This window comes from Psilocybe cubensis, chromosome 10, assembly GCF_017499595.1.
Source record: "Psilocybe cubensis strain MGC-MH-2018 chromosome 10, whole genome shotgun sequence".
In the NCBI taxonomy this organism is placed as follows: Eukaryota; Fungi; Basidiomycota; class Agaricomycetes; order Agaricales; family Agrocybaceae; genus Psilocybe; species Psilocybe cubensis.
In genome coordinates this window covers 1,308,926-1,335,760 of record NC_063008.1, presented here as the reverse complement: position 1 = coordinate 1,335,760, position 26,835 = coordinate 1,308,926, and the positions used below count along the sequence as shown (strand labels likewise).

The 26,835-nt window shown below is 46.4% G+C and overlaps 11 protein-coding genes across 11 annotated transcripts; 8 read left to right on the top strand and 3 right to left on the bottom strand.

Annotated features, from left to right (window-relative positions):
* Nucleotides 1–234: 234 nt before the first annotated feature.
* On the bottom strand, nucleotides 235–2,633 carry JR316_0010697 (Protein ABC1-like protein, mitochondrial; the record flags this gene model as incomplete). Its single annotated transcript, XM_047896362.1, has 10 exons — nucleotides 235–334; nucleotides 402–592; nucleotides 647–799; nucleotides 860–967; nucleotides 1,035–1,253; nucleotides 1,312–1,581; nucleotides 1,657–1,742; nucleotides 1,799–1,975; nucleotides 2,026–2,134; nucleotides 2,190–2,633. The coding sequence occupies 10 exons, from the start codon at nucleotides 2,631–2,633 to the stop codon at nucleotides 235–237; spliced, it is 1,857 nt and encodes a 618-aa protein (XP_047744407.1).
* Nucleotides 2,634–3,422: 789 nt separating this feature from the next.
* Nucleotides 3,423–5,662, top strand: JR316_0010696 (Isonitrile hydratase; the record flags this gene model as incomplete). Its single annotated transcript, XM_047896361.1, has 2 exons — nucleotides 3,423–4,112; nucleotides 4,946–5,662. 2 exons carry the CDS (start codon nucleotides 3,423–3,425, stop codon nucleotides 5,660–5,662), a joined length of 1,407 nt encoding a protein of 468 aa, XP_047744406.1.
* Nucleotides 5,663–5,880: 218 nt separating this feature from the next.
* On the top strand, nucleotides 5,881–6,791 carry JR316_0010695 (Nucleolin 2; the record flags this gene model as incomplete). The annotated part of the gene is made up of 3 exons (XM_047896360.1): nucleotides 5,881–6,181; nucleotides 6,237–6,503; nucleotides 6,559–6,791. The coding sequence occupies 3 exons, from the start codon at nucleotides 5,881–5,883 to the stop codon at nucleotides 6,789–6,791; spliced, it is 801 nt and encodes a 266-aa protein (XP_047744405.1).
* Nucleotides 6,792–7,169: 378 nt separating this feature from the next.
* On the top strand, nucleotides 7,170–8,440 carry JR316_0010694 (uncharacterized protein; the record flags this gene model as incomplete). Its single annotated transcript, XM_047896359.1, has 5 exons — nucleotides 7,170–7,240; nucleotides 7,309–7,378; nucleotides 7,437–7,478; nucleotides 7,536–8,351; nucleotides 8,414–8,440. The coding sequence occupies 5 exons, from the start codon at nucleotides 7,170–7,172 to the stop codon at nucleotides 8,438–8,440; spliced, it is 1,026 nt and encodes a 341-aa protein (XP_047744404.1).
* A 404-nt stretch (nucleotides 8,441–8,844) lies between these two features.
* JR316_0010693 (uncharacterized protein) lies at nucleotides 8,845–10,045 on the bottom strand (the record flags this gene model as incomplete). Its single annotated transcript, XM_047896358.1, has 5 exons — nucleotides 8,845–9,009; nucleotides 9,077–9,187; nucleotides 9,252–9,352; nucleotides 9,407–9,732; nucleotides 9,801–10,045. The coding sequence occupies 5 exons, from the start codon at nucleotides 10,043–10,045 to the stop codon at nucleotides 8,845–8,847; spliced, it is 948 nt and encodes a 315-aa protein (XP_047744403.1).
* A 752-nt stretch (nucleotides 10,046–10,797) lies between these two features.
* On the bottom strand, nucleotides 10,798–12,071 carry JR316_0010692 (Dehydrogenase aclE; the record flags this gene model as incomplete). The annotated part of the gene is made up of 4 exons (XM_047896357.1): nucleotides 10,798–11,330; nucleotides 11,382–11,463; nucleotides 11,523–11,576; nucleotides 11,628–12,071. The coding sequence occupies 4 exons, from the start codon at nucleotides 12,069–12,071 to the stop codon at nucleotides 10,798–10,800; spliced, it is 1,113 nt and encodes a 370-aa protein (XP_047744402.1).
* Nucleotides 12,072–13,345: 1,274 nt separating this feature from the next.
* JR316_0010691 (uncharacterized protein) lies at nucleotides 13,346–14,292 on the top strand (the record flags this gene model as incomplete). The annotated part of the gene is made up of 2 exons (XM_047896356.1): nucleotides 13,346–13,470; nucleotides 13,524–14,292. 2 exons carry the CDS (start codon nucleotides 13,346–13,348, stop codon nucleotides 14,290–14,292), a joined length of 894 nt encoding a protein of 297 aa, XP_047744401.1.
* Nucleotides 14,293–16,446: 2,154 nt separating this feature from the next.
* JR316_0010690 (Microsomal glutathione S-transferase 3) lies at nucleotides 16,447–17,385 on the top strand (the record flags this gene model as incomplete). Its single annotated transcript, XM_047896355.1, has 7 exons — nucleotides 16,447–16,475; nucleotides 16,532–16,638; nucleotides 16,699–16,761; nucleotides 16,815–16,860; nucleotides 16,921–17,032; nucleotides 17,098–17,198; nucleotides 17,325–17,385. 7 exons carry the CDS (start codon nucleotides 16,447–16,449, stop codon nucleotides 17,383–17,385), a joined length of 519 nt encoding a protein of 172 aa, XP_047744400.1.
* Nucleotides 17,386–17,848: 463 nt separating this feature from the next.
* On the top strand, nucleotides 17,849–19,601 carry JR316_0010689 (uncharacterized protein; the record flags this gene model as incomplete). Its single annotated transcript, XM_047896354.1, has 5 exons — nucleotides 17,849–17,864; nucleotides 17,965–17,971; nucleotides 18,025–18,130; nucleotides 18,187–18,203; nucleotides 18,296–19,601. 5 exons carry the CDS (start codon nucleotides 17,849–17,851, stop codon nucleotides 19,599–19,601), a joined length of 1,452 nt encoding a protein of 483 aa, XP_047744399.1.
* A 246-nt stretch (nucleotides 19,602–19,847) lies between these two features.
* Nucleotides 19,848–21,855, top strand: JR316_0010688 (Vegetative incompatibility protein HET-E-1; the record flags this gene model as incomplete). Its single annotated transcript, XM_047896353.1, has 4 exons — nucleotides 19,848–19,923; nucleotides 19,980–20,048; nucleotides 20,114–20,128; nucleotides 20,192–21,855. The coding sequence occupies 4 exons, from the start codon at nucleotides 19,848–19,850 to the stop codon at nucleotides 21,853–21,855; spliced, it is 1,824 nt and encodes a 607-aa protein (XP_047744398.1).
* Nucleotides 21,856–22,254: 399 nt separating this feature from the next.
* On the top strand, nucleotides 22,255–23,171 carry JR316_0010687 (uncharacterized protein; the record flags this gene model as incomplete). Its single annotated transcript, XM_047896352.1, has 2 exons — nucleotides 22,255–23,019; nucleotides 23,070–23,171. The coding sequence occupies 2 exons, from the start codon at nucleotides 22,255–22,257 to the stop codon at nucleotides 23,169–23,171; spliced, it is 867 nt and encodes a 288-aa protein (XP_047744397.1).
* Between the last annotated feature and the right edge of the window lie 3,664 nt (nucleotides 23,172–26,835).

Below are 26,835 nucleotides of genomic sequence, written 5' to 3'. Positions count from 1 at the left end.
ATTAGAATATTACCCCACGACTTTAGATGTTGTATCTTTGTGAAAATAATCGACGAGTCATCTTGGCTTCAACGCCAAACCCACAAAACCTATTTTGTGTGGTATCAGTCAGTAAATCGAGTAGTGGATGTATATGCGGAGAAATGCTACTGCAAGTGCGTATATGCGAAAATAACATAAAGATAATTCAAGAGGATTCTGGGCCATGTGAAGTGGAAACAGCTGGGCCAACCATCACCCAAATCTATATTTTCCGACGACCTTGTCCCAGATAACTTTTGTGTCTACTTCAGCTCCGAGGCGCGACGCAAGCAAGAATGAACCACTCAATTTTCTGCACAGTAAACATAAGGAGGGTGTCAATCATGTATACACACCAAGCGTGTGTAATTAGCACTAACCGGTTCAAACTGTACGTTTCTTTTGGCGGCGGAGTAAGGCGATGGGCCAACATGACCGGAATCTGTGCGCGAATCTCAGCTGTGATATCCGCCCATTGCGACCCTGGCCCAAACGAGAAAGGCTGGCGCGTCTCGGCTTTGAATGGAGTGGCGAGGAGCGTCATCGAGTTGACATGTGCGTTCAGCATAACCTGTCGTTCGTGTCGTTAGAATCACCGTAAAGTGAAGAAAAGTCAAGTGCGGACTTCATTTTCTTCGCCTGTCAGGTAGCCAACTTTCCGACTCCAGTCGATACATGTGTCGCGGTCGCCAACGGCTGCGGCTTGTAGAAGTGCCAACCAACTGTCCATAAATTCCTTTGAGTATGTTCGAGTTGCTCCAAAGTCAACTAATTCGACCTGCAAACGACACATGTTCAGTCATTGAAGACGAAGATATGGTCGATGAATGTGGTATACTTGTCTAGTCTTCGAGTTCCACAGGAAATTGGTCCAGTTGGGATCGGTCTGCATTGCTCTGAATTCAAAAAGCTCTTTGAGACAGAGTTCTATGATCCATGCCGATATCTAAGCGCAAAGCAAACTGGTCAGCTAAATTTTTCCATGCCGTGGACGGATGACAATAGGCGCATACATCGTTTCGGTCCTGTTGTGTGAGATTCTGCGCGTTCGCTTCTCCGACGTTAACACCATCTACTCGTTCCATGACCAAGACCGTAGCGGTGCTACCATCCCAAACCCATGGGACCTTGAATCGGGGGTCATTGCCTAAACAATCAGGGGACCCGAATGTTTTAAGGAAAGAGGCTTCGCGGACGTAGTCACATTCATCCGCCAATTCGCCTTTCATGACCTATCGACATGGAGCGACAATGTTATTAAATGTCAAGATTTTAGATTAGCCGTCATACCGATATTGTCTTGTCCAAAAAGAGCCCTTTTGGAAGCAGCTTTCCAGCAGTCAACAGCATTTTGATATATCCAAGGTCACTCTCTATCGAATTGACGATGTTGGGGAATTGAATTTTCACAGCGACGCGTTCCTCTTTCCCAGTTGGAGATACAGACGCTGCAAGCACGGCGGTATGGACCTGGCCAATCGAGGCTGCAGCAAAAGGTATTCTATCAAAACTGACAAAATTGTCTAACCATGACGGGCCGAGTGATTGAGTCATGACTTGCTAGCAAAAACAGTCGAGTTGTGCTTTAACCGAAACTGAAGAGGAAACAGAGAGGGAAAAAAGACATGTATGTACCTCCATTTGCCAGTCGGGCATATAATGCGCGCTATCTTGGACCCTACGGAATATTTTGTCGATTTCGGGTGGGAGGATATGGGTATCTGGTTAGATGTACCAATTAACACGACAAAGATCATCCCCGACGCAGTGACCGCACCTTGTATACTCATAAACTGTCCCAGCTTCAACGCCGCCCCCCTCATTTGTGAAAGTTTAGAAACTAGCCGTCTAATGTTGGCCTCTGTCATCATCACGGAAGATTCGCCAGACGTCCCCGAGCCTGTCCTTCGCAATACTTCAGACGCTGCCCCATAGGTCAAAGAGGCTGCCAACCCTGTCACAAGAATTTGGATCAAACCAGAAACGAAGTTGGATTGTTCGTACCTCCGTAATGGAATAGCCTCCCTATTCTAGAGGAAGGTACCTTTGAAGACTGCAAATTGCGTGACATCTGAGGTGGGTATGATTCCAATCCAGCAGCTAAAGAAGCAGCCTGCGCTGAGATAATTAAATGTTTGCATTTGACCTCGATAGGTAGAATGATGTACTGGTTTTTGGGCGGCAAGCTCTTCAACATTTGGGTCCTCCGGTTTGAGAGAAGTGTCAACCACAGGGGACGCGTCAGAGGCAGGCTCAGATTGTTCTGAGAGCTTTCGAACGTCTGCTTCTGGGATCTGAATCTCCTCTACAATGATACGTTCGACTACCGGTGCGGCGGCGACGGTGGGTCGGATGTCCTCGACGAGTGCTTCCCGAGCCGCGTACTGGGAAGCAAGGGCGCTGCCTGAGGAAGACTGGGGACCATCATTCACATGCTCTACCGTCTGCTGCCATTCTGTGTCTTCAGTCCTTCTCCGTTTTCTCGGGTTGGCATACGAAGTGGCAAGGTAATTCGGAGCAACCTGAGCGGCTCTGTACCGCGCCGCATTCGATAAAATCTCAGCGGTCGAAGCAAGGACGCATAGCCAGTTGTAAGCAGGGCCTGGAGGCATCACAAGTACGCTCCCTGAGCGATAGGACTCGTCCGTAAGCCACTCGCCCGATTTTCAAGTTTTCGGAGTTGAGGTTTGGTTAACCTCGGAAGGTATAGGTGGCTGTGCCAACTATGACAGCTTTTATTTACCGGAGTTCCCTGATCATAACAAGTAGCCCCTATTTTCTCACCCCAATCTCACTCCTTTTTGGAATGTGTTGATGAGCGCGTTACAAGAAATCATAATGCCGACATACTGCATGACTTGATGAAACTTACATGGTCTATGCTTTCAGTGAGAGAGTAGATATACCAAGGCAGTAAGTTTAAAGCTTTCTTGTGACATGGCCCTGACTTATTGCATACAAAGGAGTCTCGCTCATCCGTGTGGTCGGACATGTTATTAGTAGACGACAGTTATTTTCATCGAGAACGCTTCAAGTAAGCTTCAACGTGGATAGTCATCAAGCATCAAAAAGACGCACATTTTAGCTCTACGCTCCGCTATAGACGTATTGAAATGGCCTATGTTTCCGGGATTTGAGAATTTGATACTCATCCAGAGTTTCAAAGCTTCACATTTGTGCATTTCTTGTTCCATGCCATCCGACAGCTTAGGCAGTTATACTGGTAAGCTTCTCTATAGCTGAGTAAACCTTCTACCAAGGCATGCCCCACGTAACGTATTGGAAATGGTATAAAGGTTAGTCGTTCCTAGGAGAGGTGGTCTTATATCACCTGCTCAATCTTATAAACTAGAGCATACCCAACGACCCATTAATTCAGCTCAACTTACCTTGACCGCAATATGACTTACCCCAAAAAACTCGACATCGGTCTTGTTCTTCTTCCTGGATACCAATGGCTCGATGCCGCGGGACCAGTCGACTACTTAAACAACCACTCCAGTGCAATTGTAAATGGAATCTCCTTCCTCCCTGAATCCATGAAAGAAAAAGCCCCTGTAATAAACTGGCACTACATCGCCTCCGACCTCACACCGATACAGTCCACATCCGGACCACTCCAGCTCCCTTCATGCACATTTGCAGACTGCCCCCCTCTAGATTGCATATTTGTCCCAGGACCAAGGGATATTTTTACGCTTCCCAATGGCTTCGCAGAGTTTCTCAAAGCACGCCTGGAGGACCCTAAGCTCTTCGCCCTCCTCTTAGTTTGCACCGCATCCCTCTGTGTCGCAGCAACCGGCATCCTTGACGGAAAAGAGGTGGCGAGTAACAAGTTCGTATTGCGCGACCTTGCCGCCGAAGGCACACTGGAGAAGGGATATTTTAAAAAGGTGAAGTGGGTTGGGGATAAGCGCTTTACAGTAGATGGCAAGGTGTGGAGTTCGGCCGGGATTACGGCCGGGTTGGATCTTGCGGCAGAGTTTGCACGAGTCTATGTAGCGAAAGAACTTGTCGATATGGCCCAGGAGATGTCGGAATATAGACCCAACCCAGCACAGCCGGATCCCTTTGCTTATATGCTAGACGGAGTAAAGCTCTGATTGGGAGGTGTGGTGATGATTTGAAGGGAAGAGCTTCGACCAAGTGTTCTACTGTTACATAGGTCTTGGATGTTCGTTTTTTAGTGCTTTTAACTTCATGGTTCGCCGTCGATTCCGCATTGAGCTGCTTTTGAACATGGGAAATTCGGGAGGCTTGTTTTTGGGATTTAGCGCCGAAAATTTATAAGTACATAATCACATAACAGCAACCGATTCCTAATTAAGCACATAACTGATTGGATGTATTTTCTTCTCAATGCAATCATCATGACAATACCAACAAGCAGTAAACCACACTCACAAGTATCCTAAAATTATGCATTTTATAGTTGACGGACGTCTCAACCTTTCCTAAAAGGCCGAGATCCCCGGGCGCAGCTATCAAACCTTGCGTTGGAGAACTGCGGCTTGGTATTCTCTTTAGCATTAAGCATTTTTGCTTAGAATATGCTCTGTCATACTCCATCAGCGGATTATCAATCTAATTCAGTAAGTATGTTGAGAGGTTGCAAAATTTTCATGGTGTGGGACGTTGCTTACCGAATATACGTTTACAAGGCGGTTATCATTTTTTCTACTTCGTTATTCAACCTATTGACGAGGTTAGCAACCTGAATTAGACTCGGCGAAGGAAAATTATGATTGCAAATCATCTATCCCCGAAATTATTATAGATGAGATGTTCCTCGAGCCTGCTTGAAGCGAAGGCGCAGCATGACGTTAAATGCGAGCTACTCATGATATAAATTGAGATAGAAGAAGGTTGGGATTTAAATCAACTCACTTCTTTTATTATTGAAGAAAATTATTTTGCGTCACAGACTATGTCTTCTCAAGAGCCTCCTCGAGTGCTTAACCTAGGACTTGTCCTAATCCCTGGCTATCAATGGCTCGACGGTGCAGGTCCCGTCGACTACCTCAATAACCACTCTCACGCATTAGCCAGTCTCCTCTCGACACTGCCCAGATCGACATACGACAAGGCGCCGATCATGAAATGGCACTATATCTCCTCTGATATGACGCCCATCCAAGCCACATCAGGGCCGCTCCAGCTGCCCTCATGCACATACGCAGATTGCCCCCCTCTAGACTGCATATTCATCCCAGGCCCTACAGACCTCCTCAGCACGCCCAAGGGATTCACTGAGTTCATCAAAGCGCGTCTCGAAGACCCTAAACTTATTGCACTGCTCATGATCTGCACAGCGTCGTTCCTCGTCGCATCGACAGGCATTCTAGAAGGACGGGCCGTAGCGAGCAATAAACTTGCCCTGCGAGATTTAGCCGCTGCGGGGTTATTGGAGTCTAACGAGCACTTCAAAAAGGTCAAATGGGTTACGGATAAGAGGTTCACGGTCGACGGAAAGTTGTGGAGTTCTGCTGGGATTACCGCTGGTTTGGACCTCGCTGCCGAGTTTGCCAGGGTTCATTTTGCAAAGGAGGTCGGAATCATGGCGCAGGAGATATCTGAATATAAACCCAATCCTGCAGATCCGGACCCATTCGCTTATATTTTGGAGGGGGTAAAGGTATGATGCTACCATCGAGGATCCCGGTATACAAATGATAGGATTATGTGGCTGTTTGCGTTATATAGTCAATGAATGGAAGAAAGTGAACTTGCACAGCCACGTAAAACAGAACATAACACCACGTGATGAAAGTCACAAGATCGAAAACTTTTTTGAAGGAAAATAAAAGTAGCTTGCTGTCTCGTCACTTCCTTCTCCTCTAACCACCTCCTCCAATAATAATGTTCTCCGCTCTCCGTCAACAAGCCAGGCTCAGCCTGCGCATTGCCTCTCGCGCTGCTGTTCCTGCTTCAAGGACGCTGAGCTCGCTGACTCTCCGACAGGCCGTTGTTGCGCCCGCACTGGCCACTCGGGCGTTCTCGTCTGCAAAAGTGTGGGCATACGAACGCGAAGGCGAGCGCGACAACACACCTTCCCCTCCTTCGGAGTCTCTCTATGTTGGGAACATGCCTTGGGATATGACCAAGGAGGACCTTCTTGAACTTTTCTCGCAGTTTGGTCAAGTCGTCAACGTCCGCATCCGTATGTCCCAATGCACTTTTTCACCTTTCAGTTCTGAATCATGTTCGTATAACAGAGACACATGCAGACGGTCGTCCTCGTGGATTTGCCCACATTACCTTTTCTACCCAAGAGGCGGCTACCGCTGCTATGAACTCTTCAGCTGCGGAGCCTTTCCATGTTGCTGGCCGTGACCTCTTCCTCGATTACGCTCGTCAAAACAGGAGTTTGCCCCCCCTTGCGCCCAACAAGAAGCTCTATTTCCCTCAGTACTACGAGGATGAAGATTCTCTCCGACAGCTCTTTTCAGAGTTCAAGGACCAGATCACCTCAATCTACTTCAGTAAGTTTTGCTTTATCTTTCTCTTTGTCGCGATCCTTACACTGCCTTCCTTCAGTCCGTGATGGAAACACCGGAGAGAAGACTAATGCAGGGTTCATTGAGTTCACCAGCACTGAAGTTGCTACAGAAGCGTTGGACAAGCTTAACAAGACCCCCACGGGTGACAATACCTTCCTCTCCCTTTCATACTCTCGTCCCCCAAGGCGTGAAGCTAGACGTATGGGGAGGCAGGACAACCAGACCCCTTACACCAACCGTGGATACCAGCCGAGGGCTCGTGACTACTGATCATTATACCTTAATATCGAGACGACCTACTGATATTGCTTATTTATACGAGTCCTATGCCCCAACCACTCATACCATAACCATGTTTTGGAGAGGTTTGCGCGTAACCAAAATGGAGATTGATCATGTATAGATACTACACGTTTGCATATCTCCGCATTCTATGTAATACGCATCACTTAATGACCATGCCTCTTCTGAAGCTTGTAAAATATCTTTCCCGTTCACGCACTCCATGGTTAAAAGTTTCCTAACAATGTGACAGTCACAATTGCTACGCCGAGTCCCTGCGACCGTTCCTGGCTTTCATTCTGATCATCACTCAGTACTCGTACTCATTAAACTTCTCTATACCAAATTCTTTCATCGAGGAATAACATGACTTCACATTCGAATGGCCAGAAAGCAGGTCCTTCAAATTCGGAAGCTTCGAGGTATCGCGTTCAGACGTAAGTTGATGAGCCATTTTAAGCAGTCGTTGAGCCGGCTAAACCGTCTGACAATTTCTTTTCAAAAGGACTGACGTGCTACAGGATATGAGAGTAAACGTTTCCGAGGAAGGATCCGATAATGTTATCTGGTTCAAGGTGAACCCGACCCACTTGCATTCGATCTTTGTTCTTTGGCATTCACATTGATTCGAAGGAAAGGTTCCTTAGCGACAACGAGATTGTCGAGAATATAGTGGTGCGCACAAAAAGTAATGCCCTATTACCTGGCCTAGTTTGATCTACTTTTCAATAGCACAACCCCACGAGCACTATCCAGTGGACGATCCACCGACCTCTGCGTGGTTGGTACATCCGCATACGCTCCCCGACATTTCCTCCAGGGGTTTTCATCCCTTTGACACCCGTGCCCTCGTCATCACCTCTCCACACGGATGCTGCTCTGTCTTTTAATTCACGAACTAATATAACACCTCCTTCATCTTTTCCTTCACGGTCAGAATTGCCGAGTTCCAGCTCCCAATTTACGTTGCAAGATGAAGACATCACGTCCAGTTCTTCGAGTCTACATTCCTACCCACCAACACCAACCGCATCAACCACAGCCATCATCAATGTCCATCCACCCTCTCCCACACGTGAAAGCTCATCAAGTACCCTCGTCGACACCGACAAAACTCCAAAGAAAAGTCTACGCCGTCCTAGACCCCCTGCAAGGTCACAGATCACTCAGTTCCTACTTGCCCCTTCCTCCATCCCGCCTCTCCAGCACCCTGACGCGAACGCATCTTTCCTGTCGCGGGCCCTTTCGCTGCTGAAGACGCACCGGCCGTCGCACTCGAGCTCTTTCACCCTGTCTCGCGTCGTCGAGCCCTCGGGAACTACACCACCCCCTTACGCGTCGCAGTCGTCTGCAGCGATCCTCCAGCAACAACATCCACATCTGCACGCGCCATTGCTCGTTTTCCATGATCACACCCCAGTGTTGACCGTCCGATCGCTTACGGGCGTCATCGAATTGGATAAGAGCGAAGCACAATATCTTGGTGTCGACACGAGCTTTTGGATTGCGGTTGCCCTTACGTATCTAGAGTTTCTGGAGGAAAGAGAGGTGCGTTCTTAGGTGATCTTGGTGTTAATATTTTGATCTGATTCATCCTGTATCACTTTTAGAGCTATCTTGCAGCATCGAGCGATTAGGTTACCGAAACATCGGATGATACCCTATATGGCCACAAAATATCAAGTCTCGTGTCAATTCTCAGTAATTTTGAGCCATATATATCGTCAAAAGACAAAACAAATGTGCGTGCTCGAAATGACGGTGTAGGCTTCGCAACGTGGTCGGTGATGAATCTTTCCACTGATGAGCCTTTCTGGTACACCATGAGATCATGCCAATGGTTTTCATCCTAGGGGTTTCATTTGCCTCTACTGATGAAGAATGCCAGCCTCGTTCAGGCTCTTAAAATCAGATTGTAATACAGGGACCCCTTTGAATTTAAACTTCGCAGCCCCAAATGAAAGTGAATAGTAGTGATACAATGTACATAGGAGTATGAGTGGAGAGAGCAATTTAAAAGCAAATTTTTTTGATTCCCATTTCAACCTGTCGTTCGGTTCTCGGCCCGTTTTGCGTTACGGTTGAGGAAAGGGCAGCCCACCGACCATAGATCGACAATTTTCTTAGTGCGCATTTCTAGGTTGTACTCGTCTTCTTCAAATTTCAACGAATAAATAAGTCTGAGAGCGCAAAGGACGGTTGGCAGCTTTGATGGAGCCAATATTAGACACCCCCGAAATTAAATGTCGAAATCGACAAAACGGGCCACGAACCTCGTATATTCGAGGTTCTGGAAGAGGAGATTTCTCGGTTATGATAGATGTGTATCTTTCATACACGGCTTCCACTTTCAGCAGAGAAGTGTGTATCAGCGAACGAACGGCCTGGATTTGTATTTTAGCGATGAACATCTGGACAGTTGACCGGGAAAGCTTCAGTGTGACGCACTGCGGTAGGACCTGTCCCATCTGTGTTCCTTGAGGGCTGTAGGATCATCATCGATATGGCATGGTTATGGAGCTCTGCAAAGGATTGGACTATCACAAGTCCTATCACGTCTAAAATCAGCAGCAGTAACGTCTAAAATCATCAGTGATACAAACCATCGCGGGCAAGTTTGAATTCTTTCGATATACATTGCCGAAGTGGGATCGTCATCTCCGCGGGGTACACACGTTCGCACAGGGACTCCGATTGCGCCAACGCTGATAAGATGACCTTGTGCGTTGTTTGGAACACGTCAGGCGGGGAGCGACTGGCGTTTCGTCGGAGGGAGATACAGCTCAGATATAACGCGTATGCGAAAACTAGTGGGGAGGCTGTACAGTCAATTGTACGGAAAGACACGCTCCCCCACTCAGATTCACTTCTTAGTCGGGTCCCGAGATGATTAAGATAGACGAATATTTCGCGAGAGGTGCGTAGCATCCTTACAATCGATCACAGAAAAATCAGATGGCGACGATAAGGCAGAGATGATTTAGAGAGACACCGTACCTTGCATCATCTTGCCTTATCACTTTTTGAATATCGAATGCTTTCCCCGCAATGTCGGTAGAGATGGCCTTAAATGTTCGAGAGACGCGGTACATAGTGTCCATTATACCTCGCTCCCATGGTGTATCTTCAGTAGATACGCAGATAGAGTGTACGCTGTCGGACATGACAAGCAACAGGACTTTGTACAAAAGTTCATTAGGAAGTGCGAGTTCACGGCGAGGTGTCCATTCCGTAGTGTCCATTGCAGAAGAAGATACACAGAATATAAATTCAGATAATGAGATCGATACTTCGTTGGGTAGAGTGATTTAGTAGGAAAAAAGATGCTGGACAGGAATGAATTTGAATTGGATGTCTGGTATAAGTAGTCCTCCGGGTCGCCTCCGGGATCTAAGAAAGAGTGTTATAGTTAGATAGTGTGATAGGGATACGATGTCGTATGCGCTGTGTTCCGTATATGATACTTGATCCCCCGCGGCCAAAGGTTTTCGAACAACGGGTCAGAGTGATGGTCGTGGACGATTTGGCATCGGTTCAGGAGAGCAACCTTGCAAGTGAGGCTCTAAGCTCTAAGCGCAGGTGACTAAGCCAATTCAGAAGGCCGAAAGACGGATCAAATATGTACAAACAAGCGTTTTATCATCTCTTCCCCGAACTGTCACCAGCATCATGGCAGCCAGACCAGCTTCGCGTCCGGCGTCGTTCTCAATGTGGCTGAAATAAACCAATGGTTTCTTTTGGGTGTACCAACTCATTATTTCGCTGTTCGGCGCCTAATGGAACTTCCACTATATCTGCTTTTCCTTACGGTATCTTCTGTTCTTTCGCCTTAGGCTCCTATACCTCCGTCACTGCTAATTTTTTGTAATGAAGCCACGATCATAAATCGTTAAACACCGTCAAATATAAAAAAAATCTCGAAGCATTCAATAAATATTTACGATACAATCGACATATATCACGTATGTCTAAACATTTTATAATCATATTCTCTTCACAAGTTAACCCTTCTACCCTCTTTGGCACTAGTTTCGATTGCATCCAAGAGCCGATGGTGCTTGACTGCGTCGTCAATCGTGGCGTAGGATCCTTTTCCAGTCGCAAACTCCTTCCATGCCTCACTGACAGTCACAACACCATTTCCATGGCCCTCCAGCTTCTTGCCATTAAGATACAGTTCGGACTCTATCATGGCGGGGAACGCGCCCAAGATATGGTTTGACTCGAGTCTGATGGTGCCCTCTTCGCCTTCAATCTCCCAGATGTATTGGCGTCTTCCTTCCGTTGAAGAATATCCAGATCGCCAGAAAATGTTTGCCATGACGCCTGACTTGAGGATGCCAGTAATGGCAAAGTGATCTTCGTTCTGGGCATCGAATGTCTTCCCTGTCGGCTTTAGATCCTTACCCAGGATGGTCACGACGGGATAGAACTGTGCGCTAGTTGCCGATACGCTCGCAAAATCTCCCAGTACGTGTGTCAGGATATCGAGCTGGTGGCCAACAGCAATGCTGAACATAGTAACGCCTGAAATACCAATATAAGTGGGGCTTTGCGTTGTAACGGTTGGATACAAACCATTTTTCCTTTCTAAAAGGTACGCATTTTCTTCGAAATTGTATGGTACGTGGTAATTGATCTCCCTCGGATGGTGTGCGATCTAGACAAGGCGTTTCACATCGGGTTTTGTCGATATTACCAGAGAGAAAAGAGACGTACGACGTTTGTGGATCGGACTTTGCCTATAACTCCAGACGCCAGCAGTTCTTTGACCTAATGTTGGATGTTGAGAACATATCAAAAACACCAAATTTATCAACTGACCTTCTGAGTAACGAGCGCGTTGCGCCCCTGTAACCCAACCAGAGACTTGACGCCTTGTTTCTGAGCTGCAGCTGCAATCTCCTCGGTTTCTTTTGTAGAAGTGCCGGCTGGCCACTCAACGAAGAAGTCCTTCTTCGCCTCAATAGCCTTGAGGACGATTTGCTTATGATAGGGTGCCTTGACTGCGACGGCCACGAGATCGACGTCTGGGTCGGAAGCTATGGCGGAGGCATCGCCAAAATATGCTTTGACCGGATGGCCTACCGCTTGGGATTGTTTTTCTGCCGATGCCTTGGCTGACGCTTCTGAGGTCGTGGAGACTGCGACGAGGTCATATTTGTCGCGTACGGAGGGGTGAACCAGTGCTGGGCCTAAAGTGCTCGCTGCCCATCCCGAGTTGGCAGACAAACCGACGAAACCGACTCTGATCTTCTCTTGTGTCATTATGGGGAAGTGAGGTTGATTTAGCAGTGTATTCTGTGTTTGGGTTGGTGGGTGGTTGTGATTGTGATGGTGATCGGTCTTTTCTCCTTCCCTTTTATCGATAAAAAATCTGCTCAAATTTGAACTTTCTGGCAAATTTCAGGCGTACTTGTAAGCTCGCTTTCCTTTTGCATAGTCGAAAGATGAATAAGGTCCTTGCTCAGCAAGGAACACTGATTAGTAATGTTGGATACTGACTAAATATAGACCTATTCGGTAATTTGGCCAGTTAGGTTAGGGTTTATTCAAAGGCTCACTTTTTGCCTGCCACTAAATGTGACGATATTCTACCCTCAGCTGCAATTAATGTATTATTGGACTGACTTATTATTATAATTGGAGCCTCAAGAAGTAAACTCCACCTTGTATGAAGTTATAGTAACGCTGTAACAGACTCCGAGGTCGTAAATGATGTACAAGTAATCATTAGAAAGCAAATGCCTTCCATGATTCCAGCCATAAATGTACAGAGTCATCTATAATGGTGCTAGCACTTAAAAAAAACGCCTATTCAACTCAAGAATTTACGGATGTTGTTGCATCTTCCCATCTATTTTATTGCGTTTGGATATGTCCAAAGGAAACCATGAGCGATATTTCATGGTACGGGAGTATGCCAGATTTTGTAGCTTCGCATTTTGCCCATCCCATTCAGAGTTTTCTTTGAATTTTTACATGGAACAAAATTTAACTCGAATATATTTTGCTTCATCTGGATTAGTTCCAATCTCGCCTTTTGAGTAATTGCCTAACAATCTTGTTTTATAATTTCTCTGTCCTCTTGGGCGCCTTCGTTGCATAACACGTGAGCTTTCCCATGCCAGGGTGTGTACCCCAAGTGGCAAGCTGTAAGCCAAATTTAGTCTCTTCTAATGAGGTCGACGTCGTTTACAATTGGTTTACAAATCGTTTCCAACATAGTCATTCACTCATATACTCAATAACGATCTCCATTCCTTGGCCAAACATGTAGAACAGCTTGATTTTTGAGAGGTCCATAAGTTAAAGCTAAAATTCATGTAAGTGTAGGCATGTATGCCACTATTTTTGTACTGTTTGGCAACATGTTGCATGACGACGGTAGAACGATCATGAGTCACTCTCCTAGTATACTGAGTGGGGAAACCTTCTACCTGTCCCAGTCATTTCACAACAAGTCATCCATAGAAATGTATGTCACCGCGAAGTTGGCGCGTGAGGTCAGGTCATTAATCACTTCTGATTCATAGTTCTCGATGACATCCTCTCAACGTAAACTCTTGAATACCGCACAATCAAAATACGAGTTCAGGACATGCCCTACCAATGGTTCCCGCTCTCCATGTCCTGCCCTCAATAGTCTTGCAAATCACGGCTTCATGTGGGCGCACTTATGCAGATATATGGCGCCAATTAGCTCACGTCATTGTACAGATCTAGGGATGGAAAAAACCTCGCTTTCATGGAATTAGTTCATGCCATGGTTCTGGTTTACAACCTTACCTATCCACTCGCCTTTCTTCTCGCCATTGTTGGATTTGTCACTTGCGGACATATATCATTAAGCAGACCTCCCAGAACCACAACGCCGAAAATGGAACCCAGTGGCTTTTTGAGAAGGTCACTCTCCGTTGTACTTCGCCCAATCAACACACCATTTTTCTTTTACCCAAGATTAGTTCTCGACCTTTCCTCACTCTCCAGTAGGGGAAAACTCAAGATCACACATGATGCTGCATTTGTTCATCCAGATTCTATACCATCTGTGACGCCTGATGTTATATTGCTTGAAGATCTCTTGCAATATGCCTCACAACGGCGTCATGAGAGCTTCGGTGATTCTGAAGGTGGTCTTAGCTATATCGACATTGCGAAATTTCATGCTCGACGAGTAAAGAACGCTCCACGTCCTCTGAGCTCTATCCATCAACAGATTTCTCTAGGCGAATGTGCCCTTACATGGGAAGCTCTTCGAGGATATCAATGCCACTCGGGATCTGACGCGCATGACAGGCGTACTTACAGCCTGAAAGGAGGGTTGGACGGTGTGATTCCGGTCTCTAGACTTCGTCAATGGTTTGGTGAGGAGCGACTGCCAGATGGATGGTGGGATGATGAAGGCGTAAGACCCCATGCGCCTATCGGAATCATTGAGGCGCGTTTACTTGCAGATTTAATGGGAAAGATCGCTTCCGAGAATTAGGTATAGCATATTTTTTGACTTTGGACCGGTGTAGCTCATGTTATTCCCAACATTTTGGTACGTTTAGTTCAAGTGATCATATTGAATAGATATGACGAAAGGATACATTTGTACACCAGATTGAGTAACACCGGCTGTTTGGAGAAGATAAACCCACAACGCTGCTCAATAATCGTATGGACGTCGGATTTTCCCCCATTGAGGGCCTTTCATGTTTCTTCGTATACTTTGTTCGAGCTCAGAAGCGGTCAATGGCTCATTAGATTCCTCCACCTTCCGAAGAATCAAATCAGTACAGATTGATATTGAAATCTGGGCCAGGTAGTACTCACGTCTGAGAAGACAGATTGACTCCTGGGGAGAGGAGCACTCGCGACCGGTGGAGTCCTGGGTCGAGGAGTACTCGCACCTGAGGAGACCAGTGAGCTCCTGGGGTGAGTAGCACTCACTCCTGAGGGGACTAGTGAGCTCCTGGGGTGAGGAGCACTCATTCCTGATGAGATCGGTGGATTCCTGGGGCGAGGAGCGCTCACTGCCGCGGGGACCAGTGAGCGCCTGGGGTGAGGAGCATTCATTCCTGATGATACCGGTGGGTTTCTGGGGAGAGGACGACTCATTCCTGATGAGATCGGTGGATTCCTGGGGCGAGGAGCGCCTACTCCTGCGGGGACCAGTGAGCTCCTGGGGTGAGGAGCACTCATTCCTGGTGATACCGGTGGATTCCTGGGGCGAGGATCACTCGCTCCTGAGGAGACCAGTGAGCTCCTGGGCTGAGGAGCACTCACGCCTGACGAGACCGGAATTCTTCTCCCATCTCTCGATTTCCGAAATTTTGCTTTATCCAAATATCTTATGAACTCTTCTTCGCTCGTTTTTCGAACCCGAGGCTGGCGGTTTGTTTTCTTTGGCTTGCTTCCAGAGCGGAATATACCCCCGTTTTTCGGTCTGTTTGGTTGTGACATGTGCAGCTGTATAGTTTGTATGAGGGAAGTGGCAAACTAGGATTCGAGATAGGTTGTTGTGATAGTTTGGGTTTAATGGCCCACGACGTGGGTAATGGCACGTCTTTATATGTTGTCAAGGCGCGTGTTTACTATGTTGTTCGAACAAAAAACAACAACTGGCCACTCGGTAATTGTTGAACAACTTAATGGCACGCACACAAATAGTTTTTGGCTGGTCCTGGTGCTTTCCATATTTGGGCATGAGTGTATCCAGTTGGATAGAAACGTCAGCTGCTGGAAAAACAGAGTTGCGCCGATCGGTTCAAACAAGGAACACTCCATGAAGTTTATATTAGTCGAAAGTTCCATTATAAAATTATAATTGGGACCTTCGGTAACCATGAATTCTTCTATGAACTCGAAAGTCGTTGACAGCCTCTCTAGCCAAGATGATTGCGTATTATTGGAGCAACATTGAGCTTTGATCAAGCCAGCGAAAATATGAGTGAAGCTAAAGACTTCCTCGTGAAAGCTGACATCTTAAGACACATATTGGTATGTTTTCCCTTGCTAAAAGGGCGTGTGTTGTGCTTTTATTATTTGATTCAAGAGGTCACCAGGGATGAGCTTGGACCTACATGCGGCGGGCCGAATCCTAATTTTAGGTCTCCGATTTAACTATGCTGGCAGCGCGGTTCCGTATTTCTATTGTACATGCTTGTACTCGTCATCAATATCATATCCATCTCTTACTTGACGCAAGAACTACCAAAGTCGAATGAACTTCACAACTTCCGCACAGCAAACCGGCATATGACGTATCGCTCTCGCTTTGCCCGTGCCGACAACTTGCCGACAACATTAGATGACTGACGGGTACACAATTCCTTTGTCACTGTCATCACCCAGGGAAGCCATCTACCGTACATGCTGCTTGAATCTATTCATCACGTCAAGAGGCAATGTCGATGGATAATATCGATTACCAGGCTCTTGTCCAGTGTGAGAGTTGCAGTGACACGTCGACACCTGCTGAGGTAAGATCGACAGTTCATATACTACATTTCCGGGTAGCCGGCACTGACGTAGCCCGTTCATATTTTACGGCAAGAGTGTGCGCGTTCCCTCGAGACGGGATATAAAACCATGCCACTGTGGAAGCATTATCAACACTAAACACCCTTTCTTTCCCCAATTACACCCCGTTTGAATGGCTCATACAGTGGAAATCCCGGAGGGGTATGTTTTCGGTCATTATCCATCCTTAAAACTGCTAATTTAGATTCAAACCTCAGACTTGGCTATGTCGGCGCGTCCCTGGTTAGCGTAGTGTTTCTTTTGATTGGGCAAAGCCAAGTCGTTGCTACGTACCGCAAAAAAGCTGGAATTGCATACCCTCAATGTGCGATATGGTCTCACAGCGCGATGTATAGTGATATGCTGACCTGTCTACGTCTTACAGTGTACGCAGAAAAGGCAGAGGCCGAGAAGTCCCAAGATGCCCACCTTTTCAACTGTGCACAACGTAAGGAGATGTCGACGAAATCATTCCGACAGTGTCTGATGTCATGAAAATAGGTGCTGCTCAGCAGACTCTAGAGCAGATGCCCATTGTGCTAATTCTGTGAGTGCCTTAGGACTTGAATTTGTCTGCTGTCTACTAACCACTCTGTTTTAAACACAGCTCTGCAATAAACGGGTTTAAATATCCCATTCTCACAGCAGGAACGATAACCTTGTGGACTGTCTCGCGTATATCGTTCACGCGTGGTTATATTACTGGAGATCCTAAGAAGGTACATGATTAGATGCTATACTGCAATAAAGACGCTCGCTTACCGCTGTTTTGATTCTCACTCAGCGTGGCTCAGCTCTTAACTACCTCGGCCAGCTGGGCCTTATTGGTACATTTTCTTCAGGTCTTCACTATACCACGGCTGACTTTTGTTTTAGGCCTCGTGGGTACCTCAATATACACCACTTACAGCTCGATATTTTAGTGAATAAAACACATTGATTCGAGCTTCGTGTCTTTTTTCAGACGTCGCGTTCTCTCATATTCTTTTATTTTCCTTAAATTGTTGACAGCATAATCAACTTTTATGTATCAAATGTGGTCGTTGCAAGCTCTCAACTTGTAAAGACATAAAAAATGCCAATCCGACAAAGATAATATCATATGTTTTCCGGAATATTAGCGTTCAATGAGAGAACGGCGAGATAAACAAGATAGGTGCCTTGTATTTTCTCTGGCGCCCGTAATCAACGATAGTGTGTATATCGCCTCTCTCAGACTATCTTTATGTATCCCGTATTTCACTGTCATTGTCAAATGCACGTAACGAGAGCCAAGTTACAGCCTGCACTCTGCATACGCGTAACGCGCCGCCGAGCCACATCGCACGTCGTCTTGCTTGGCCCCGCCCACGTGATTGTGGTATTCGGGGCGACAACGACTCTGAGCCATTTTTGCTCAGAGTTGATAATGTTGATCTAAAAGGTATTTTAAGGTTTTTAAGGATTCTTGTGGGCATACTGAGAGCCACTGCGGCGCTAAATCAAACATTGAGCTTAATCCTGCCACCCAAACGGCATCTGTCGGCACGCTCCGCATGACAAACATATTACGTACGCGCCGCAAGGTTTGCGGATTGTGGAAACTTCAGTAGAACTACACCGCTCAACTCACGCAGGCGTATATCGCTTTTTTGATTCTACTTTGCACCAGAACTATCGTATGTTCTTGTAGAAGAGATTTTCACGCAGTCATTCAGGCTGGTGATCGCAGCTCTCTCATTCAGACCCGCAGGCTGTTGACTGACAGAACTGACCCATTTCCAAGTTTCCCCGTCGTTCCGCAGTCCGCACTGCCTCCTTATATCGACCAAAAACAGGTACGTCCGTGGATACTTATATCTCATATTTGTATCCCTACCCCTCTTGCTGGCAGAACATAATTACCCACAGGTTCTTACTGTAATCACAGCTTACACCAATCGGTAGCATAGTAAGCCAACCGCTAAGCCAGCGGTTCTTTGCCCGTGTTAACACATATTAAGCTCGACCAACCCCAAGATGATTATCGACGACAAAGTCATCATGTATCCCCCTCCACCGCCCTACCAGTCCCCGTCATCGCCTTCCCCGTCTTCTCCATATTTCCAATCCTCTTCTAGGAGGCACCCAACCCTTACATCTCTACCCTCGCATATCCTTCTCCAAATCATTCACCACACCTTCCCACCGCTCACATCTCCAACGCATCTGCCTGTTTTACCGCCTTCCTCGTCGTTATCTCAGCACCAGCTCGACCAGTACCTCTACGAAGATAGCAAACCTTCATTACAGCGCAAGACCCTCTTCTGGATGTCCACATCGCTGCGCCTCGTATCGCGCAGGTTGTATACAGCATGCATGCATGTTCTCAGGAGCACGTACCTCCCAAGCTATAACATGCTTATCCGCCCACCGTACACGAGCGATCCATTCCCGCTCACCCTACCTACGTCGAGCAATACCACATCTGGATCTGGATCCACTCCTGCGCAGCCACAAGAACAAGTTCCTACGTCACCTGTCTCCCAGTTCGGGCCGCCGGCTTACAGTCGATCGACTACTTCCCTAGTTTCCCAGCAACAAGTTGAAGACACATCTCCACTTATGACGATCCATCGCGAGACGCTCGTTCTGGACCGGTTCATCGCTCTTAAAGTCAGACAGGACGTCTTTGCGGACGACTCCGAGTTGCATATCGAACGTGAGGACGCGTTTCGGGATTTGTTTGACGTCGAGCAGCCGCGTGCGAGGTTGGAGGATTTAGTACGAATTGAGGGTGTACGGCAGGGCGTGGTATGCATGCCAGAAGTCGGACAGAGTGGAGGCAGAAGACAGGAGAGGAGGATGTATGGTGCGAACATGGGTACAGGATCGCACAGTTCGAACTCGTCGCTGGCATCACTGTCGTCGGTAAAGACAGCGTATATGGTCCCTCAGTCCAATTCCCAATCCCAATCGCAAACACAACCATCGTCATCAACACGGATACACAACCCACCGCCTAAACCCAAACCCAAACGATTATTCTTTGGGTTGATAAAAGGTTCCTCACCCTCTTCGCCCTCTTCACCATCACCATCCACCCCACCACCATCTGCCGTGAAAGAAACACAAGTCGAAATTCAACCCATCCCTTTCTCCGCCCTTTCCGTCTCATTCTCCCCCCGGCGCATAGGCCTTGTGCTCAATCGCTCGCGCACGATCGCCGAGGTACCCCGACTCGGCGTGGGGAGGGGGAAAGAGCCACTGGAGGTGCTCGCAAAGGGGTTGGTGAGGGAATTGAGGAGCTTTTTGGAAGGTTCACGGTGATTCGTATTGGTTGGATGACTGAGTGGGTGTGTGCGCTGCACCAGATGCAATGGGACGATTCTGTAAATCAAAAGCAATGAAGGGTGTGCACGTTGTGTGTTTATTTTAAAGTCAATTATGAAATCGATAAAGATGTCGGGTGATAGACATATGTGATATTCTCCTCTCGCATCGAGCATCATACAAGGTTATTTGCGTTTTTCTCTCGAAAAGCCAATCACCGTCAAGGGATTCTCTGATTTATCAATGTCGAATCAAAATTACAAACAACCTTTGGATGACTGGGAGGCATACCGGGACGCGTTATTCAATTTATATGACCGTAAGTCTTGAAGGAGTGTTTCCCTCTTCGCGTTCATATATTTACTTACATGATAGCTGTGTGGTTCCAGGACCAGTATCAAGTTAGTTCGCCTTCAAGTACTGTCCATTGGTGGGAGATCTCAGGTAAGTATGTCACAGCTTTTTTGCACTTCATATTTGGATCTAATACATCAACCGTGACGTCTCAGAATATCTTTCGACAAGTGAGTTCATTTATTGATTTCTGGGATATGGTGACTGGGAATGAAACTTATAATTTCGAATAGACACTGGTAGAATCGCAGAAGGATACATCCGAGGCGCGCTTCCACTTCACCTCATACAGATCAGCAGCATGCAGCTCATCGATCAAGGTCAACTATTACATGTAGCGTTGGGTGAAATAAGAAGATTTGTTATCACCAAGCTAAGCAACTGGGCCGCAATCGCTGAATATGACTGGTCGAAGAAGGGGTTCCAGAAAACGTGCAAGAACGTGATCGCGGATGCTGCGACGGACAGCACAAAGTATGCTATCCTCTCTCATAGGTGGGGACCAGGCGAGTTGAATATCGAGGACGTACGGGAATTGTCGAAAGTCAACGCGGAGGCTGTCGCCATGCTCATGAGGATGCCACCCACGAACCACGGGCCAGGCTCTCACAAGTTCAAGTTGCTGTCCACTCTAATCAACGCAAGCGCTGGAAACAGGAATACTACAGCGGTACATATGGCACCAAACCACGTTAATTCCAGACCCGAAATCATTTACGCTCTAAAACACTTCATCGACTCTCAGGCGTGTCTGACAATGGGCGGTCCACAGGACGCTGGCCTTCTGAAGCTGATCAATTTTTGCTTCGTGGCATACAACATGCATGGATATAGATATGCCTGGATTGACACCTGCTGCATCGACAAGCGAAGCAGCGCGGAACTCGACGAGTCGATTCGGTCTATGTTCAATTGGTATCGCAGCTCGAGCATTTGTATCGTTCACCTTGGGAATAGCAGACGTCCTATCAGACCTACTGCCTTTCGAGATCGACCTTTTGCGGAGATTTTCAACGATCCATGGTTCACTAGAGGATGGACCCTCCAAGAGCTACTGGCTCCCACCGTGGTCAAGTTCTACTATGATGCATGGATTTCAATTACCACTAATCCAAATGACAAAATCCAGCAGGCATTTACTCCGTGCCCTACCACGCAGAATGCACTGATAGAACAAGTCTCCTACATAACATCCATCCCTCTTCTCGAAATCATACATTTTGTACCCGGGATGCAGAACGTCCGCGATAGGCTGAGGTGGGCATCTACACGGGAGACGACACGCGAGGAGGACAAGGCGTACTGTCTTCTCGGGCTGTTGGACGTCAACATGCCGATCACATACGGGGAAGGGGAAAAGGCATTCCACCGTCTGCAAGCGTCAATCATGGAAGAGTCTGGAGACCGCAGCTTGTTCATCTGGGACGGCATTCCATCGTCCAAGTCTTCGATGCTTGCGCGGGGTCCCGAGTGCTACGCCTGTTCGAACGACGTTATAGAGGCAAACTTCCTGTATCCAGAGGAAATTGTCGATGTCATCCATGATTCTCTCGTCGAGCCTATATATATGCTCACCAACTATGGGTTGAAGATTTCAGTATCCCTTTACACCGAAGAGTTTACAAAAGAGTGGTTATTTGGACCCTCGGTGCCTTACTCCCGTCCGGAGGTTTCCCCGGACTCCCCTCACACCTTCCGATTGGCCGTTTTAGCATACAGCACAATTATGGATTTTGACGGGCGCAAGGCTCCTGGTCTTTCATATATGCCTATAGTCATGCTTCTCATTGAGGAGAGAGAGTTGAATCATCACTATTATCGCAAATATCCTTGGAAGCCATCAGCACTTCCGATCAGGGAACCACCAGGCTTTCCTACATCGATTTTCATTAGATAGAAGAGTACAGCTCAACACATCACTTCTGGATTTCGCTGAATAAAAAGTTTCCTCATCGAAATCCGAGCCCACGTTGGATATAGAACGGCGTACTAGAAGCGCATTTTGTTAACCAGGTAGGGTCAGCAAATCAAACGTCGGGCCATTGAATGACGGAAAGCGGATATTTGGGACCCGAAACGGGAAGGCCAAAGCGCCAAATCTCATTTTCACTGAGGCTAGCATTGTCGATCCAACTTCCCTTTTAGGGCAAAGGTACATTGTACAATGCGTTGGTGTCCCCAAACCCTCGAGTATAAAGCACAGCCCAAATTTTGAATGTGTTGCACATAAAATCTATCGTTTAAGTATTCCCCTCTCATTCTATTACAAGATCTCGTTCAGCTCACAACTACAACCATGTGCTTCAACCGTTTTGACACTCCATGCATGTGCACTCCTTCGCAGGCTCATGATCAACAAATGAACCCTTACACAGAAACTTTCCAGACTCGATACAGAGAGCAGCGAGGAGAAGAGTACAACGGTCTTAACTCACAGTCGCAGTGGCACTCTTCTGCGCCTTTGCCAACTCGAGAGGAATATGGTCACAATCCTTCTGCTCCAGGTCAGAGACGGCGAGACGGTTATGATCGATGGGTGAAAGAACGTATTGCGATTGAAGCTTTATTAGAAATGGCAGACCAGCCCTTCCCTGCAGAGCTATCCAAATCTATACATCCAAATCTTCTTCAAGGGAAAAATATATCTAATGGTACTTTGCGCCATATCGAAACGAATGAGGTTTCCCGACATCCAACCACATCTCCACAAAATACCTTATTTCAAAGCACTCATTCTGTTGAATTAGCGGATATCACTTCCTCCGAGGATGAATCATTCGAAGTCACTGAACCAGTCGCGGAAACCGTACAAAACAAGAGTGCTACGACGACGCTCACCAGCAGCGAGTGGTTATCTCTTGCGTTCAAAGTCCAAACAATACATTCCCCAACTACATGGCACGTCGATGGAATGCGAGTGAAGAACTCACGCAGAAAGCTTGTTCCTTCTGTGGACGGCGTCGCCAGTGGTGCTGCAAGCCAACATCAACTCCACAAACCGGTAGAGGTCACAATCCATGATCTGCCCCTTATTCCCTGTGTGATTGGGAAATGCACTGAGGTGTGCCGTGGCAGAGATATATTTGAACTCCATCTGAGGGTATATCATAGAATGTCCCACCGACGAGACAAATCCGACGATGGCAAGGAGTGTTTGGTGAAGGGGTGCAAAAATGTGATGAGGGGAGGAGGAATGCTCCGCCACATTATTGAGTACCATACAAATGTGTGGATCTACTGCACAATGTGTGACGAGAGATCTGTTAGACATGGAAATATTATCTCTCACTTCAGGAAATGCCATCCAGAACATCGTTTGCCAAGATTATTCAGGGAAATATACCACCAGGATGAATAGAGGTACACGCTTGGTGCTTTAGAACTACTACTTCCCTTCCATGCACGATCAATTTACTAGTTTACGATTTTGGGGATTCCGTACTTTATGAATGATATAATTATGTTTGTTTGAAGTAGAAGATTGGATAAACACGCTCGATAGCAGTCCAGATCATTCCACGGTGATTATTCCACAAAAATTATAGGACGCAGAGCCTAAAATGGTCAATATTAGTCCTGCCAATACATTGAGTAGAAATTCTGGACTTACATCGACCAATGTCTTGCTTTTTGCTCTCAGGTTATACATACTAATCACTAGTTCAACTCAGCCATTGTTCCGTAGCGCATGGATAGGTCGATGAAAGTCGCGACGCCACAGGGGAGTGTAGATAAGTACCTCAGTAGTACCAAGCTCAGGGGACACCCCTCAGGAGTCAGAGGCTATATCCGAAAAAAAAGTTCATCACGCACACTATCAATTATCCTTTTCACCGTAAACCTTAACCGAATAACCGCCAGTCAACAACGATGTGAAAATACAAGTTCGATTAGATTTGTTTCTGAGGTAAGTAACGAGTTTGCCAAATGCCCGAGTCGTAACTACAAGGTCCCATCAGCCAAACTAGTCCAAGCGTGATTATCTCAATGTACTTCTAGCCCGTTAAGGTCAGTTGCCGTCAGTGAAGGAGTTGACTAAGTAATAGCTAGGCCAGAATGGCTGGTTTACAAGCTGGGAGTTAGCCTATAATCAATGCATTACTGTTCAAGCTTTCGTAGCCTTACAGAAACAGCAAAAGTCTGCCGATGTTCAAGAGTAAGAATACACGGTTGCTCGTGCTGACCTCGGGCAATTAAAACAACAAAGCAATTCAACAGTTTCGTGAGTAAACATTCAAACCTTAATTCTTCTCCGTCGCTACAGAATGAATGATAACGACACCTCATTGCTCGGGTCCAGGAGTGTGGTTAAGGTGATATAATCATCAGCAAAACCAGATCTAAGTTACAGTTGAGGACAATCAAAGACATCAATTTTTTTCGGCGAATTATGTAGACTACCACAAACATGTAAAGTGTCCGGAAACAGTTTAAATAGGTAGTATTAGGTCCAATTCAACGATTTGCACGAGCCGAATTTCCAGAATCAACATTTTTGGGAAAAAAATGTCAAAAAATTTGGCGGTGGTCAAAACAATTCGCTAAATTCTCGGAAAATTCATTTTTAGATAGCTTTTGATAATCTGTGTTCGCGCCTCAAATATCAAAAATTTTTATCGAGCCGTTCCTCCTAAAAAAATTCGACAAGATGCCTCCTAAAGGCAGACCAGCCAAGAAAAAAAGGAACATTTCTGGCCTGAAAAATCAGAATGTTCAACCATCTCCTCCACAAATCCCAATTACCGAATCCCCAAATGAAAACTTGGACTTGGCGGATAGCAATAACACGAAAAACCAAGATGATGCCCGAGATCTAAAGGATCAAGCTGATAGCGAGCAGGAGGACAATGATTCAAGTTCTGAATTTGAGTCAGATCTTGATGAGATTGTTGAGCATTCATGGAAAGGACTCACAAGCACCGAGCTGGGTAAAAGGCTTGCAGCACTATCGTATGAGATTGATGAAGATGATAAGACGGATAAGGACTGGATTCCTCCTAAGTTGCGAAGGAAAAAGAAAGGTATGGTTATCAAATTTGACTGATATGATAGTTGTATGTTAAAGTATCTCATTTTGTGCATACTGTAGGAACACGCCCAACTACCTATGTAAAAGGGCCAGATCTATTGAGCAAATCAAAACGGTCATACGAGCGGCACATAGGCAAATACACAAATCAGACTCGATTAGACTCGTTTATCCTTGTTGATCCTCCAGCCTCATCGTCAAACAATACTTCACGGAAACGTCGTGTTTCTGATCGCAGTATATCATCTGTGGAAACAGGAAACTCTGTTGAAATCATTGATCTGACGGCGGACTCACAAAATTTTGATGAATTGGATTCCAATCATGCTCGTGAGGCATCAGCAGTCCCATCCATTCCAGAATCTGATTCGACACCACATCAATATACAAATCCTTCTATTGACGGGTCAGATATGTGTGATCGCGAGACGGTGGATTCCGATAATGTTGAGGTCGAGTCTGGAAATGTGGAATTAGATGAAGAAATTTCCGCTCAAATATCTGTCGACTTGGAACAGTTAAACTCAGTAATAACTAGCGATATGGTAACTGAGGAGGACTGGGAAGACGACCTAGACGACAGCATTGGCAACCACCCGACCGAAATTAAAGATTGGGAAACTCTGCGAAATCAAATCAAAACCGATTTAAAGAATCAGGGAAAGTCTCGATCACTATCGGATATCAACAAGCTATTGATTCTTTGCAACTTTGCCACACTTCGCCTGAAAGGACGAACAAAAATGCAGGCAAGCACGGAAATTGCAGAACAATGGCATGAGCGAGACGGCATTTGGTTTTCGCGCAAAATCCGTGCACTTGCTCGACACTACCAAATTTTTGAACAACTCCCAGCAGAGCGACGTGGAGGTTTGAGGTCCTCCAGATCCTTGCTAAAAGACGAGCTCATAAAGAAGCGTATACTTGATTATCTTCAAAGCCTACGGACAGGAGAAGTGACACCCAGAAATCTTCAAATAACAATCAATACAATTATTCTCCCCGATCTTGGAATTGTACCAAAAAAACCTATTAGCACTCGCACCGCTCAACGCTGGCTTATCAAACTTGGATGGAGATATTCGCAAGTCAAAAAAGGTGTATACATGGATGGCCATGAACGACCGGATGTTGTCAAATATCGACAAGAAGTTTTTCTTCCTTTAATGGAAAAGTTTGAAGCACGCATGGCTCATTATGAAGGCCCAGAACTGCGCCGTGTGGAGCCAATACTCAAGCCTGGTGAACGTGAAATTATACCAAATTTTCACGATGAAACTTCTTTTCATGGGAATGATGCCTCACGCAGTCTTTGGTTGAAAAAAGGAGAATTTCCTTTGCGCAGAAAGGGACGTGGGCGTATTATTCATGTTTCAGCGTTCATTAATCCAGAAACGGGGCGTCTTATTCTGGTTGATGCACATGGAAATGTTATCCGTGATTCAACGGTTATTATCTATCCAGGTGGCGGTCCTGGGGGTGATGACTGGTGGGACTGCGCACAACTTTTGAAACAGATGGAGAGCACTGTCGATATCTTTGAAGCTGCACATCCCGGAAAGCAGAGTTTGTTTATATTTGATCAGTCCTCAGCACATGCGTCATTACCACCAGATGCTCTTAGAGCTTTTGATATGAACAAATCCGATGGAGGAAAGCAGCGAGTCCAGCATGATACAATTATTCCTGATACAAATCCTGTTGTTGAACTCCGTGGACGACACCAGAAAATGACCCTTCCCAATGGCCAACCAAAAGGATTACAAACTGTTCTCGAAGAACGTGGATTTAATGTGCAGGGTCTTCGTGCCAAATGCTCTCCTATTTGTCCAATTGAAAATCAAGGCT